Source organism: Erigeron canadensis, chromosome 6 (genome assembly GCF_010389155.1).
Source record: "Erigeron canadensis isolate Cc75 chromosome 6, C_canadensis_v1, whole genome shotgun sequence".
NCBI lineage: Eukaryota > Viridiplantae > Streptophyta > Magnoliopsida > Asterales > Asteraceae > Erigeron > Erigeron canadensis.
The window spans coordinates 35531212-35546631 of NC_057766.1; the positions used below are offsets into that span (position 1 = coordinate 35531212).

At 30.1% G+C, this 15420-nt stretch overlaps 1 protein-coding gene across 1 annotated transcript; it reads left to right on the plus strand.

Annotated features, from left to right (window-relative positions):
* Positions 1–11476: 11476 nt before the first annotated feature.
* LOC122603516 (probable aquaporin PIP2-5) lies at positions 11477–14065 on the plus strand. Its single transcript, XM_043776241.1, has 4 exons — positions 11477–11889; positions 12622–12917; positions 13451–13591; positions 13685–14065. Exons 1-4 carry the CDS (start codon positions 11589–11591, stop codon positions 13796–13798), a joined length of 852 nt encoding a protein of 283 aa, XP_043632176.1. The 5' UTR covers positions 11477–11588; the 3' UTR covers positions 13799–14065.
* Positions 14066–15420: the final 1355 nt, after the last annotated feature.

A 15420-nucleotide genomic window follows, 5' to 3' on the forward strand; every position in this document is an offset into this window, starting at 1 on the left:
TATTTGTCTATGAATATTGCAATTCAATTCATAATCAGAAGACTATCTTAATCAAATACCAATATATTCAATTCATAATCATCTTTCCAAGACTTCCTAGAGCGTCCTTAAGAAGGTAAAAAAAAATAATATCTTTTACCAGAATTATGTTGTTGTATACTTGTAGTACCGTTAGCATTAACATTTCAGCAATTTGGTATCCATCTTTAGGCATTTGACTAGCAGTCAAAAGAACCAGAGAAAAAAAGCAGAATGAATAATTGATTAACACCTAATTTCGGTGGAAAGCATACTTGGTTAATAGCAAGAGCGAGATACGAAACACTCAATTCACCAAGAAAGCAATCATCAAAATCGACTGAAGCAACTGATCAATTCTCTTCTCAAGATACGGAATCAATTTTCATGGAAATGTTGTTCTTGTTTAATTGATTGAAGGTAAAGTGGTTTGATTTATAATTTAATTTAGGGTTTATTAAAGAGAAAGAAAGATGGGGGTTTTGGGGGAGAGAGAAGAGATGGGGAGAGCAGATATCGTACTGTAGTAGATAGGCACGTGGTGGAATCTGATTTGTTGCATTGATCCGTGTTATACATACCCAAAAGACACGGGTATTGTGTCTAAATTTGTAAGTTTTGAAAAGTGTTACTTTTTTTAAAAATATTTTCTCTTTTCTGTTTATTCAAGTAATAATCCCTATAATGTTGGGTATGTTTTGTCCATTCATGATTCTAGAAAGATCGAAAGTATATATCAATCAAAAGGTTAAACGTAGACAAAAGTTCAACAAAAATCTAACCACGAAATTGATTGTAGCGGTGACGTGCACAACACAACAAAACAAGAAGCTAAATTATTATCAAGTCATATATTAATTATTACATTATACTTTTTTTTTTTTGGACGGTATTCTCATAAAAGGTTTAAAATTCAAAAAAAGAAGAAAAAATCAAGTTCGAACTTTTTTTTTTCCTGGGTAATCGTTAACACTTAACAGAAATAATGTTTGGAACTAGTAATAAAATACCTCGCTCAGACGGGTATATATTTGAGTAAAATTTTTTTTTTTTTTGCAATTAATAATTTGTTTGTGATTTATTTTTGAAATATCGTTTGTTTGTGATTTAAAATTAAAATATATATGTTTGTTGGATTTCTTATGGTATGTCAACAATGCATGTTTTAAGTCATTCCGATATTATTATTAGTCTTGCAAGCACACAATGTACGTGTGACGTACACATGGTCTTGTTCAAAACCGTACATGACATCTCATGTTACAACAACCATATTAAATGCTATATACTCGTATTTTTTTGATATTTTCTGCATGAACTCATTATTGTAGTATCGTTCGAAGCCAATAATTACTAAGAAAAAAAATTGAAAAAAACAACCCCACATTCAACACCTGGTTTTTCTCAAAGCCATACATTTTGGTTAATCAAAGATATTTTTTCATGGTTGATAGTTTCCTTGTACCAATGACCAACATCAAAATATAATGCCTATAAATACTAAACCTCTTAACTTCATTTCTCCTCAAACCTGCTATCATCGTTTATAATCGACGTCGTAAGTTAGGTTTCGAATTTCTCTCTTTCTGCTTTAAATATCAGAAAGAGATCGAAAGATCGATTAATTTTGTACATATACACAAAAGAATCAAACAAAGTACACATACCAAAATGATGACATTGGATATGGCAAGATCTATGAGGATGGTGCAAGTGAAGTCTCTAATCGAGACTGCACCGTTGCAAATCATCCCTCCAATAAAACCGTCTTCTGCACCCAGGTTGGCCACTATTAGGGAAGAACGAGGCGAAGGGTTTGAGGAACGACGATGAATTATTCTATTCTATATATACATATTTAAAAAAAAAAAAAAGACATATATGAATGTTATTCATATATGTTTTTTATTATTTAGGTTATGAGAAAACACCAGAGATTGATTCAAGTATATATATTGTCTATCCTGGTGTTCATGGTGATGTAATTTTCTACGTCTTCATTCTATTCTGATTTTCTATCGTCTTTGGCGTGATCATAATATATATGATGTAAATATTTTTGTGTGTTATGAATCTTTGCTATAACAAATATATATAATATACTATATCATAAATTAAAATCCAATAGTGAATTTTCTTGATCAGTTGTATGTTAATTGTATATGTTTTGTTGACGACATATGGTCCGTAATTTTATTAAAGTACTTATTTTTAGTTATAATCAGAATGGTACATTTGAATTTTTCGTTGGTTACTTAGTTACGTACATTTTAAAATAATCGGACCTATTTACCATGACACTACTCATCATCATTTTATACTCTTTTTCTATGTATTATACATTCATCAATATTTTGTGACATACATATTCATTATTACATAAACCTGAACCCGAGGTAACCTGTTAATGGTCTTAGTTCTTGAGAAATTCAGTAGATTCAAGTATTACTTCCTACATTTGTAAAAGTGGATTATTAAGAAAGTTTTGAAAGTCCTGAGTTTATTCCATTCGAGCTCTGTATACTATTCAACTGAATGTTACTCTGATGTATCAAATTCTAACTACTAACTCGCTGTTAATAAAAAAAATACCGTTTAATTTGGTCTATGGACTTGAAAATCATTGAAAACCGTGTCACAGGCCTGGCCCGAGCTAACACGTGAAAACCCGAAACTCATAAACCCGCTATCAATTTTACATCTAGGTTAAGTTGTCAAGCTTTATACCATAAACAAAAGACAATCTTGTTATCCAATTTTTATTATCAAAAAGCTTTGTTACATTTCACGTTTTTAGATTTTAAATTTGGATTTGTTGTTATATGTATTTGAATTTTTATATTTTGACTAGACTTGAGTAATTACAGGCTTACAAACATTTTACACCATGAATTAGATTTTGTTTGTCTTTAGTACAATAGCATATTTCTTGAATGCACTTGCTTAATAATTACAATTTATTCCAAGCTAACACATATAGCTATGTAAGTAGAATTTTTACTTTTTTTTAATGGTAAGCGGAATTTTGAATCATTTTGTAACATGCATTTGTTTTGAGCATGTCGTCTTTATTTCATAATAACATCATATATATATAACATATAATCACTAATATTGCATATTAAGTATACTAAATAATTGTTGATACATTTAATCATTAATAGTTACACTTGTATCTTACATGACAAATATTAACTGTTCGGACTTCGGACCAACCCGCAAAAAACCAACCGTAATCTAAATCGGATCGGGACGGACACAGTGAAACTGAAACATGGCCGGCCCTTAGGTCATTAATCTTGTAAATTGCGGGCTAGTCTGGGCCGTTGAGCCCATGATTATTCATATAAGAATTCAATTTAATTTAATTTAACTTGTTACAATTAATAAATGACATGGGGCCATGGGGGTAATAAAATGAGAGAAAGACGTGGTTTAAACTTTAAACTAATACGAGTAGTAGAAATTTGTCGAAGATAAAATCATAGTAGCTCATAAACATAACATTAACATCACTATCAAGTGTATACAATGGATATCAATCTTTGATATTCGCATGCTGCAACTTTATGTGTAGCCACATGTACGTATCATTGTAGATTTGTAGATATTTGGGATACAGAACTTTGCATATGTGACCACGTACATTTCCTAGCTACTACAATTTAAAATAATATGTAAATAATTAAGCTCAATATTTATTTCTCTCTATAGATATTTTGTCCTTATGAACATATGGAGTGGCGGGTGTAGAATTTTCGTATTCAGGGGGCATGATGACAAATGTGGTAACATGAATGCGATAAGTTATGGGCAGGTTCAGCTATGAGATTTTTGATGCCCATAACGAAATTTTGTTAACGAACAGTACACTTACATTTATAGAGGTTTATAATCAAGTTAAGCTAGATGAGTCATTCTCACGTTGATTTCCCATTATATAGGTATTATTTTAAATCAACACTACTTGAACTTCCTAATATAATCTTACATGAACTCATGAAATGAATACTCATATTATATTTCTGAAATATAGTTTGTAACTAGAATATTTATGTTTATCAAATACAGATATTAGTTCAATTTTTTTTTTTTAAAGAAAATGATATAAATAGATTGTGTAACTCAGTTTTATTAATTTTTGTTATTCGAAAAGAGGACACAGACTAGTAAATTATAGTTATATATTTACAATTGAATTTAGGGTAGTGAATAAATGTATTAAAAAGTTAAGGGGTTAAACTTATAACTCTAAATAAGTATAAAGGTTTTAATGTAATTATGTAAAGAATAGTGGTCAAATATTTTTTTCATCATCATCTCCGTTGTTTTCTCAAAAACATAAAAGAGAGCTTCAATCAAGAACTTACATATATCTTTTTTTTGTTAAACAATAGCTTAGTTAGCAAATGATAATTTATTAACCTACGTATCTTATCGCTTTTGATTAAAGAAACGAGGGCATGTCAACTTTCATGGTGGGGGCATTTTGGAAAATTATTGAACTTTCATGGTTATTATTAAGACATTATCTGTATGTATATTACTCGTATTTATTAGCATAGGAGTTATAGGGGGCATTACCCCCGGTACTAAACACTAGCTTACATCCGCCTACGTATGTATATATACTCATATCATTGCTGGTTATCCAAGTTTTTACGAACAACAACAAAGTTGTAACATATAAGTTTAACGAATTCATAACGTTGACTATCATCTGGATTCACGTTCACCCATTGTATATATACCTATTTTCCATATGTATTCCTTTTAAAATTAACACAAATAATTTTTTTTCTTCTTTAGAATTTGCCTAATAAAATTATTATGGGAAATGATAATCATACAACACAACACAATTTGACAATCTACAATAATATCTGTTTTATGCAGTTGTACCATGTGCAATAAAGTTTGTATCTTTGTTGTAGATAACAAAATTATGTTGTAAGAATATCACTCCCTATTATTATAGTTACAAATGCTTGACGTAGCGCCCACAATAAACAAAACAGTAATGCAATCTTAAAAAAATAAGGAATTCCACAACTTAACATTCTTTTGTAATTAATCACGAAAAATAAAAATACAAACGTGATATGTAAGCCGCAACACATAAAAATAACTCAACAAAAGATGCATGATAGGTATTGCTTAACACATAATATTCTTTTGTAATTAATCACGAAAAATTTCTACACATTTTTATTTATATATATATATTTTTTCCTATGAACTATGAATTGTATTACTATAAAAAAAATGTACAAATTTACAAGAATAAGTACCACATTCAAAAACAAGAAACAATGCTAATCTTCTATTCAAACTCTATCTCTAAATGCAATCTCACTAAAATACCAAAGAAACAAAGAACACATGAAACATACTCTGCCAACCAGCATACACAACAAATCTAACCAGCAGGCCTGCAGTAAAGGAACTCATGTATGCACCAGTATGGGACCAAGTAGTCCCATCTTACATGACTCACTATTCCCATACGCAAATGCACCCACAAATCCCCAAACTGCAACCTTATTTAGCTTTAAGAGAATTTCCAATCCATCTCAATTCCCACTTATTCGCAATCCTTTCAACATTCTGAGTTTTCCTGACTTTAATATTCATCAAATTGAATCTAACGCTATCTCTAATTAGCTGACCAATTACCTCCTTATTTCTTTGCTGAGTATTAAAAATTCTAGCATTTCTCTCTTGCCAAATGTAATAAACTGTAGCAGCCACAAGAAGCTTATTCACAACCATACCAATTTTATTACTTTCTTCTCTACCGGCCATGATTCTAATCACATCCTGCAATCTTTCCTTCTCTTGAAAATTATCCATATACTTATTAAGCCCCTTCCAAATTTTTTTGACAAATTCACACTTAAAAAATACTCCGTAAATGATCATGGCTGTCAAGTTGAGCATTGCAAAATACACACTTCAACTCTGCATTATGATTCCAAATACTCATTTTATCTTGAGTTAATAACTTTTCTTGCACTGCGAGCCATAAAATAAATGCATGTCTGAGATTGATCTGCTTAAACCAAATATATAACCTTTCTCCATTCTACTTCTGGCCATTCTTTATATATATTTACACACATAAAAGCGTGACGAATTTTTTAATTTGTTCATACTTATTAAAAATATGGATAAATGTAATATTATTTGTAGTGTTAATAATATTATTAATGATATCATTTAACATTAAAAAGCGTGTTCAAACATTAATCATTTTATAATTTGTGCCTGTCTCTTTTGGCCGGGTGTTAATTTAATTAAATGAAAATAGTCATGTACGTGGTCGAGAGGAAGTGGGCGGTTTTACTTTTATTATCGTTGGTCGGTCTTACTATTACGTTGGCAAGTGGCTTCACTTATTTCTTGACACGTGTTATTACTCCATGGCCTCGGCGCCACAAACTAGAACATAAGAAAATTATATGATACTTTTGGGAATATAGTAAAACATACCATCATACTTTTTAGTTAACTACGTAGTAAATTACTAAGAAATGAAAATAACTACATATATTATACGTTAAAACGAATAAAGGTAAAGTTATTCAAGATTCATGTAGAATCATCTCTCTAAAACTATTCACGAACTGAGCTCAAGTTGTTCTAGTTTACAACATCACAAAGGTAGTTCACTCGAATTTTATGAAACTATTTTTTTGAAGGGTATGATTCCTGATTTTAAAACCCATTAAAACACTAACAAAATATCTATTTTACATTTATAAGTTTTATGTATGCGTATCATTAATAAAAACATAACAAGATTGACTTAGAAATACAAAATCCAAGATTCAAAATGGAAATATAACATAGAATTGTTGTTTGCTTTACGTGTATTATATATATCGTTTATCAAATTATAATTATTTAGAGTGACTATTATTAAAAATCCCATTTTGTCTTTTTGTTTTAACATATGACTTGTCATGATGTTGATATTAGAGGAAAAGAGCCACCTCCGTCAATCTATAATTATGCAATCTTAAATCAGCTTAACGCTTAAATTAAAAGGTAATATCAAATCAAATTATAACTATATGTAATATTAAATCAACTTAATTTGTGGTTGTAACTATATGCAATATTAAATCAACTTAATCTGTGGTTGTCACTTTGCCAGTATTTGTTAATTATAAATTCGAGGTCAAAAACTATCGGAAAAAGTTTTTATTGTTTACTAGTCTTATACTCTTATTAAGTATTAAGTAATCAAAATATATTATCAAAATTTGAAAGGTACTAATTTTCATTTGATCTTACGTAATAATTTTATTTTTTAACAGCAAACTAATAAAATTCTACTAAATTATTAAAATACCACCCAAATTTTTGCATACTTATATGAAAAATATTTTTTTTTGTAACAATTTTTTTTTTGCCAAAAGCAGAGTAATTTATATTAAGGGATTTGCTAACTAGTGCCCCTAGTGCACTAGTTAAGAATCATTTAATGAACTTATTATTTCTTTATTAATTAAAAATTTTATTTAATGTGTATTAATTTAACTCAACAATTTCTATTTTTAATTGAATAATTAATACATATTTCTATATTTTAAAAAAATTAGACTTCAATAAATACTTCATTAAATGCTTTTTAATTAGTGCATTAGGGACATTAGTTAGCAAATCCCATATATTAATTATGAATAGTATATCTATAAATAACAAAAACTTGGACAAACCCAACCCAATTCATCTAAAACAAAGACAAATGACTGAGTTTTTGTTTAACATCACGTACATGGTATATTTAGTGTGAGTAAAGGCATTATAAATGATAAGCAGATGTTACCATTTAGAAATGTTATTTTAGTTTGAGATTATTTCAATGATTTACAACAATAATATTCTTTTATTGACCAAGTTTACCATGTTTAAAGTTTACAACAATAATATTCATTTATTGACCAAGTTTACAACAATTAAGAAAACAACTTATTTTACAAAATATAATTAATATCATCATTATATCATAATTAAAATATATTTGTTTATTGATAGTTTTGTAGCTTCACGATCACTTTAAAAATCATTATATAAAAGGACAAAAAGAATATACAACAAACCTTGTTTGATGATAATATTGAAAATTAGCATAACTGAATAATTAAGAACATTACTTTTATGACCTGCCGTGAGTTGTTTCGATTTGTTAATTTACTTTTGTTCCTCTAAATTATTATATTTGTGATATCTTTGGTTATTATATTCGTTGAAAAACAATCTGCTCTAATCATGAATACAGGCTTGCAAATTATGTGTTTAGTAATAACAAAACCAACCTTACATAGTTACGTTGCTTATTTAGTAGACTAATGCGATATTTTGATTCAGATTATCTACATGTTTAGTTTCAAGGCGATGCGCTGTAACAAATGCTAGAGCCATGAAAGGTCACATGGAATCGCTAGCGATGAATTTTTTTAGGATAGATAATGATATACAATGATAATTCAAATGTTATTTTATTTTTTCTAAAACTATTTTACCTTTTTATATCTTTATTAACTAATGAACTTTTAAGATATGCCCTTTTAATTATTGCGCAACTCAAATACCGAGAAAGACGATAAAATCTTGTCAAGCCAGTTACCAATCTTGGCAATCGATATTTAACTTTGTTAACTTTGTGATAGTTATATGAGAATTCTTGAAGCTATAGTTGTATAATATGCAAGTTGTTTTGGGAACCTATATTGTATCGAATCATCCCGTTAAGCAAAATTATGATATTTCATATCTGCTTTAACGAGATTTTACCTTCGGTTTCGATATTCGAGTTACACGATGTTCAAAAATAGACACGTCTTAAAACTTCGTTAGTCAACTAACACTCGTACAATAAAAAAAAAAATTGAATGATTAAAAGGTGACAAATAAAATATGATACTATGATTATTGCCACATGCTTTTTTGGATTTTTTTTTATAAGAAATAAATATAAATATATGATAGCAGAGTAAAAGATAGAATACCTCGAAGAATTATCCTTGACTTGCATGCAAGACTTTCTAACTATTAAAAAAATTCATCAAAACCATTATATTGGACTAGTGCTGTTGCTTAACTTGCTTTTGGTTATGAAATTACAAAGTCACATGGTTATGAAATTACAAAGTGACATGTCAAAAGATTAACTTAGGTTGTTAAAACAATGTAGGAACAAGTTTAGAATCACTTTATAAATATACGAGGCAAAATACCCACAAGATACAACAGTTTAATAGCGACGGGTGACGGTAAAGGCGGTGGTGATGGGTGGTAGCGGGTGGTGGTGGTGACGAGTGGAGTGTAATGACAACAGCGGTGGTGGCGGTGATGACGGGTGGCGGCGGCGAGTGGCGATGGTGGCGGCAAGTATAGTAGTTTATCTATACTATATTATAAAGCAGATACCTTCTAGATTTTCAACATTGAATTGAAATTTTCAATATTGATTTTAAGTGCATCCCAAAAATACCCTCTCATCTATTATATATTTATCTAAAATAACCATAATACCCTTTCTCTCTCCTCAAATGTCAACTAATCATCTTTTTTCTCTCTCCTCCATAAATCATTTATTCCTCCAATTCATTCAAAATCTTTTATCTCAAAAATCATACGTCGATAAATTATAAAAATTGTATGAGTGTTCTTAAAATTTCATGCTCTTTCATTAGAGATGTCATTCGATATACTTTCGACGAATTTTTAAATCCGAGGGCGGAGGGTGGAGGCCGTAGGCATTTGACTATCACACTCTCTGACCAAGCTATCACCCCCACCATCTCACCGCCGCAACGCGCGGGTACTTACTCTCGTATTGATATAGTGTACATTGTTTAATGTTGAAAAGTTGAAATTTGAAAACTAGATTTGCTTTATAATATAGATAGATATAGATATAGATATTGGTCTATTTATTTGTAGGGTTTTGTTAGTGACAGCCTTTAGGGTTGTTAGTAAAAACTAATTAGATGCATTAAAATTTGTACTTTGCTATTAGAAAAATCAGGGGTGGTTTTTAATATATAATGTATAAGTTTTTAAGCATATAATATATTGTTAGAGGCTGTCATTATTATTTTCCTTATTTGTATTAGCATTCTAGCGGAGTGACTAGTAAAGCTAATAATTACAGGCATCAAATATCAACTATTTTGTAGGCAAAACATCCTCAGGTATGCAGGCTTTAAGAGAGTCTATTGTTGCTAGTGAGTCAACAACGCAATGGGGTTGTAATTAATTTCCTACCACATTGCTAGTTGGTTTAATGAAATAACCAGGATAAACCTTTTACCCATGAAAAACTCAATCGACGATAGCTCTACACAATTTAACGAGTATTGGTATTTTTTAGCATCGCATTTCAACATAGAAGTATAAATATTTACAATTCTCATCCCGCCTAAAATTTAAAGATGTTATTATGAATTCAGTTTGTAATAGTTTCATGTATTATGGTTGTTGTAAAGTTATACTTCGATCTCTCATATATAGATCAGGATTCCCATGAGCTATAATGGAGCATGAACATATGTTTGAACGAGTATAGACGAACATGAATCAATTGTTCACGTAAATTCAACGAAGAGTTAATATAAAATGTTAGAAACGTAAAACATAGCCTTGGAGCTGATACTAGTCTTGCCCAAAAATGTAGGGGCTTCAAGGCACCGAAAAAAAAAAAAAAAGTTAAATTTGGTGTATTGAAGACATGAATGTTGGATCTTCAAAACCCAATACGTATAAATGTTAAATGTTTATAAATAAATTATTAAACGTTTACATATACCAATAAACGGGCAAACGTTTAGTCATGTCTGTTTTTTTTAACCAAACCAACTTAAATACTATTTATTTTTGTATGCATATATATTAATATTTATTAATAACAATTTCATCAAATGTTTAGTTTGTTTATATACAATCTAGCTATCTATCAGCAATTTTAATTTTTATTAGTTTTAAAAAACTTACAATTAGTCTTGATAAGTATACATGATCCATTTAATAAATACAAGTGACCTACTTTCATTCAATATATGCAACATGTACAAACCCAAAAAAAAAACATGGCAAGCTAGCCAGACCCACAACAACAAAAAAGGCTGTTGTCGAGTATAACGTAATTGGTTATGTACAAATGAATTCCAACCTCCCAATGTTTTGCTTCATAAACATGTGATGTGGACCTCATATAAACATGATATAACATACACACAATAATAAATCATTAATAATCATCAAAAACCAGAAATTTCCAGAGTTTCTCAAAACATGCATAATAATCATTCAATTTGACATTTACAACTATAATATTCCCTTATTAGAAAAACAACAAAACCAAAAAAAATAAAGACATATATCTACTCATAATAATAATTCAATTCTATCTTAGCTAGCCAGTCCTTCACCACTTCAATAAATACCAAGCTTTCAACACCACACACTTCACACTTCTCTCTATATCTCTGTATCTATATAATAATCTATATCTATACAACCCCTACTTAGCTAAGTGTCAAGTTTGATAGGCAATTAAGATGACAAAGGATGTTGAAGTGGCGGAGCACCATGGTGGCAAAGACTACCAAGACCCACCTCCGGCACCATTGTTTGATGCTGATGAGTTGACCAAATGGTCTTTCTATAGAGCTCTTATTGCTGAATTTGTTGCCACCTTGTTGTTTCTTTATGTTACAGTTTTGACAGTTATTGGTTACAAGAGCACAACTGACCCAGCTTTGAACGCTGACCAGTGTGGTGGTGTTGGTATCCTTGGTATTGCTTGGGCTTTTGGTGGCATGATCTTTATTCTTGTTTACTGCACCGCCGGTATCTCAGGTAATTATTTTATATATTCATATGCATATATCTTTAAGTTATTATATTTATATATATGTTTTTTTTTATGTTAATTTTTAATGGTTATTTAGATATGTGACACTGAAAATAGTAATATAACGGTTAATTACTTTGAAATATAATGATTAATGTAACGTTTCTATATAAAGTTCTAGCTATTTTAGATGCTATAATAACTTCAAATTACCATTAGTATTCCTATATACAAATGGCAAGACTGAGTTTTTCCATTAATTTTTTTTTTTACACATAAGTCCATATGTCAGTTAATTGTTTGTAAAGATCAATATATATGTAGTAGTAACTAGTAAGAATAACTAGAATAGTAATCAAATTATGTGGATCAAACATTGTAATCATAACTTGTACATAAATAAAAAATTTATAAATAAGTGTGGGCTATGATGAATAGGAGTAAAAATAATGGACTTTTGATACATTCATAAGTGCACCAAGCAAAAATTATTTAATAGATCCACCCTGCCTCACATAATTGACTACTAACAAGTAATAATGTTGAGGTTAGAAAAAATCCACATTTAACAGTGTTTGCTCCATTAGAAGTGTAAAGATTGGTATATAACTTGTACATGTTCCTGAATTAAGTTGTAGAATGGAATCAAAAAAGATTAAAATGGAATCAAAGTTATTTAAATTATTGACCTATAAATAAGATATACTTTAACCGGTTTTCATAACGTTCACTTGCAGGAGGACATATTAACCCGGCTGTGACATTCGGTCTGTTCTTGGCAAGGAAGGTGTCTTTGATTAGGGCATTGGGATATATGATTGCACAATGTTTGGGTGCCATATGTGGTGTTGGTTTGGTTAAAGCTTTCCAAAGTTCCTACTACAATAGGTATGGTGGTGGGGCCAACGAATTGGCAGATGGTTACAACAAAGGGACAGGACTAGGTGCTGAAATCATCGGCACCTTTGTTCTTGTCTACACCGTCTTCTCTGCTACCGATCCTAAGAGAAGTGCACGAGACTCTCACGTTCCTGTAAGCATACGTTACATCATCTAATATGTTTATTTCGTATTGTTTTAGTATATACTAAGTCTGGCTAGCCAAATGTTTGCATTTATTAGTTTCGTGATAACACTAGGTTTACTTTGTCTAAATATGAAATGTAGATAAAATGCAACATATGACTTCCTATATGAAAAAAGAACGATTTTCATTATTATTCATAAGCTAAAAGATTAAAGATAGTACCTTTTCAAAAAATGGGGTATGCTTGTTTGTTATAAGATGATGATTAAAGAAATAAATGAAGTTATTGCAAAAGAAGGAATAAAGTGGGGTTTATTGCTTAAGAGAGGGACAAAGGAATAACTTTTTATTAGAACATGACAATTTCTTTTTCACCCACCCATTCTTTAATAATTATATATATGTAGTGGTTGAGAAATGACTCTTTATTATTATCTGTAACAACATTATATATTATTTTTGGTAATTACTTTTTATAATTATGTGAACAAATGAAATACTGATACTAACACTACTCATAATAATAATTTTGCAAATAGGTATTGGCTCCATTGCCTATTGGGTTTGCAGTCTTCATGGTACACTTAGCAACCATTCCTATCACCGGTACTGGAATCAACCCAGCCAGAAGCTTTGGTGCGGCCGTGATTTATAACAACGATAAGGCCTGGGATGATCAAGTATGCATTTTTATTTTTCACATGTCCCATCTTGTATAACATTTTGTTTCGGTGAAATTTTTATTAACTCGTGAATATGTATCTATTATGCAGTGGATATTTTGGGTTGGTCCATTTTTGGGCGCAGCTGCGGCAGCTTTCTACCATCAGTTCGTATTAAGGGCGGGGGCCATTAAAGCACTTGGTTCTTTCAGAAGCAATGCATAAACCGAAAGACCATGAATTCATCCATGCACACATGAATAAAACTTGAGTACAAACGACAAAAGCTTCACCTTTCGAGTATGGTGTTTGCGTCAAGGAGGATTATGGAAGTTAAAATGGATGGATGAGTGTGGAAGTGTTCAATTGTAGATAATAATTTATGTTCCCTTTGAGAATTGTCATTTTTTTTATTGTGAATCTTGAGTGTTTAATGTAAGTGATCTTTTATTATGTGTTCTTCAATAAAATTAGACGTCTTTATTTATGCCATCTTTGGTTCCCTTTGTAGGTACTATATCGTATTTGAGTTCTTGTAGTAATTTTAATGATTACACATACACACATATTCTAGCAGAAAAGGGATGTATATACTATTTAATTGTGGGCGGAATTAACTTTATTATCCGTCTGATTAGAAATATAATTTCAAAATTAATTAGGTAGAATCTTTCTTTATCATGATACACTTTTTAAATAAAAAGGATAATATAAACAATTACTAGATTTTGATAGCAAACTAATATGAGACTTTGGATTTGTATATACACAAGTGATGACACTTGTACGTATATATACTTGTTTAAGTTTAATATAACATGTCATTTGTGATTACAATTCATTAAATTGTCATTTTATAGAATGTCAATGTATATTTTCTATTTTTCTTTTGTCAATGTCATGGAAAAATATAATTCCGAACCATACGGTCTTCTTCATATGTGGCCAGTATACGTATGTTTAGACCTCGTTTGAAAAATATCAAATAACGGAGATATGATTATAAATCTTAAATCGTGACACTGTGACAGTAATATTGAATTATTATTGAAGTATACATTTTTTGTCGATACAATTTACTTTTTTTTAAAAAATTAAAAAGAACTCCAAAGAGATAACGATGGTGAGTTGGCCATGTATGCTTGTATGGTGGCATATAGTGCATTCATATCACCTCTCAGACTACATTATTGTTATCTTGGGCATTACACAATTAGATTTATATAATTTCATCCATTGATTAAAGCAAGCAAATTACCAAACCTCGATGTTGGCATAAGACTAAAAAACTATGCTAATTTGACCATCATTTGGGTATTGACTAATGAGTTGTGTTATCTAATTGGCACATGTATCAAGTTCTTCGTCTAATGTGGAGGGAGGGTGCTTGGTCTTTTTAGGTCATCTTAGGTGCAAATGTATACATGAGTTTCTACTTTCTATTCACTAATTTATGGTGTTATCTTACTGTTGTTAAGTTGGCTTAATGAAATTTGCTGTTCAAGAATTAAAAAGTAAAATTTATTTGGGATATGTAGAAATGGTTTTAGGGAAAATGAACCAAGGAACAGCTTATATGTAGATTACTTCATTAATCTTATCCTCAAATTAACAATACTTCTAAAATTGCATTTCTAAGTCATATTCACTAACTTAACAAGATACCGCATGCAATTGGATACGATGGGCATGATTTAGATATTACTAATATCAAGTATTGAGATATCAGAAAACTTAAGAACCAAGGTCTAAGATTAGCAAAACAAATCTGATTAGCCCAGAACAAATCTAGTTAGATATTACTCGACCTACATTGGGGAACAACATTTCATCGTCATGTTTGAACA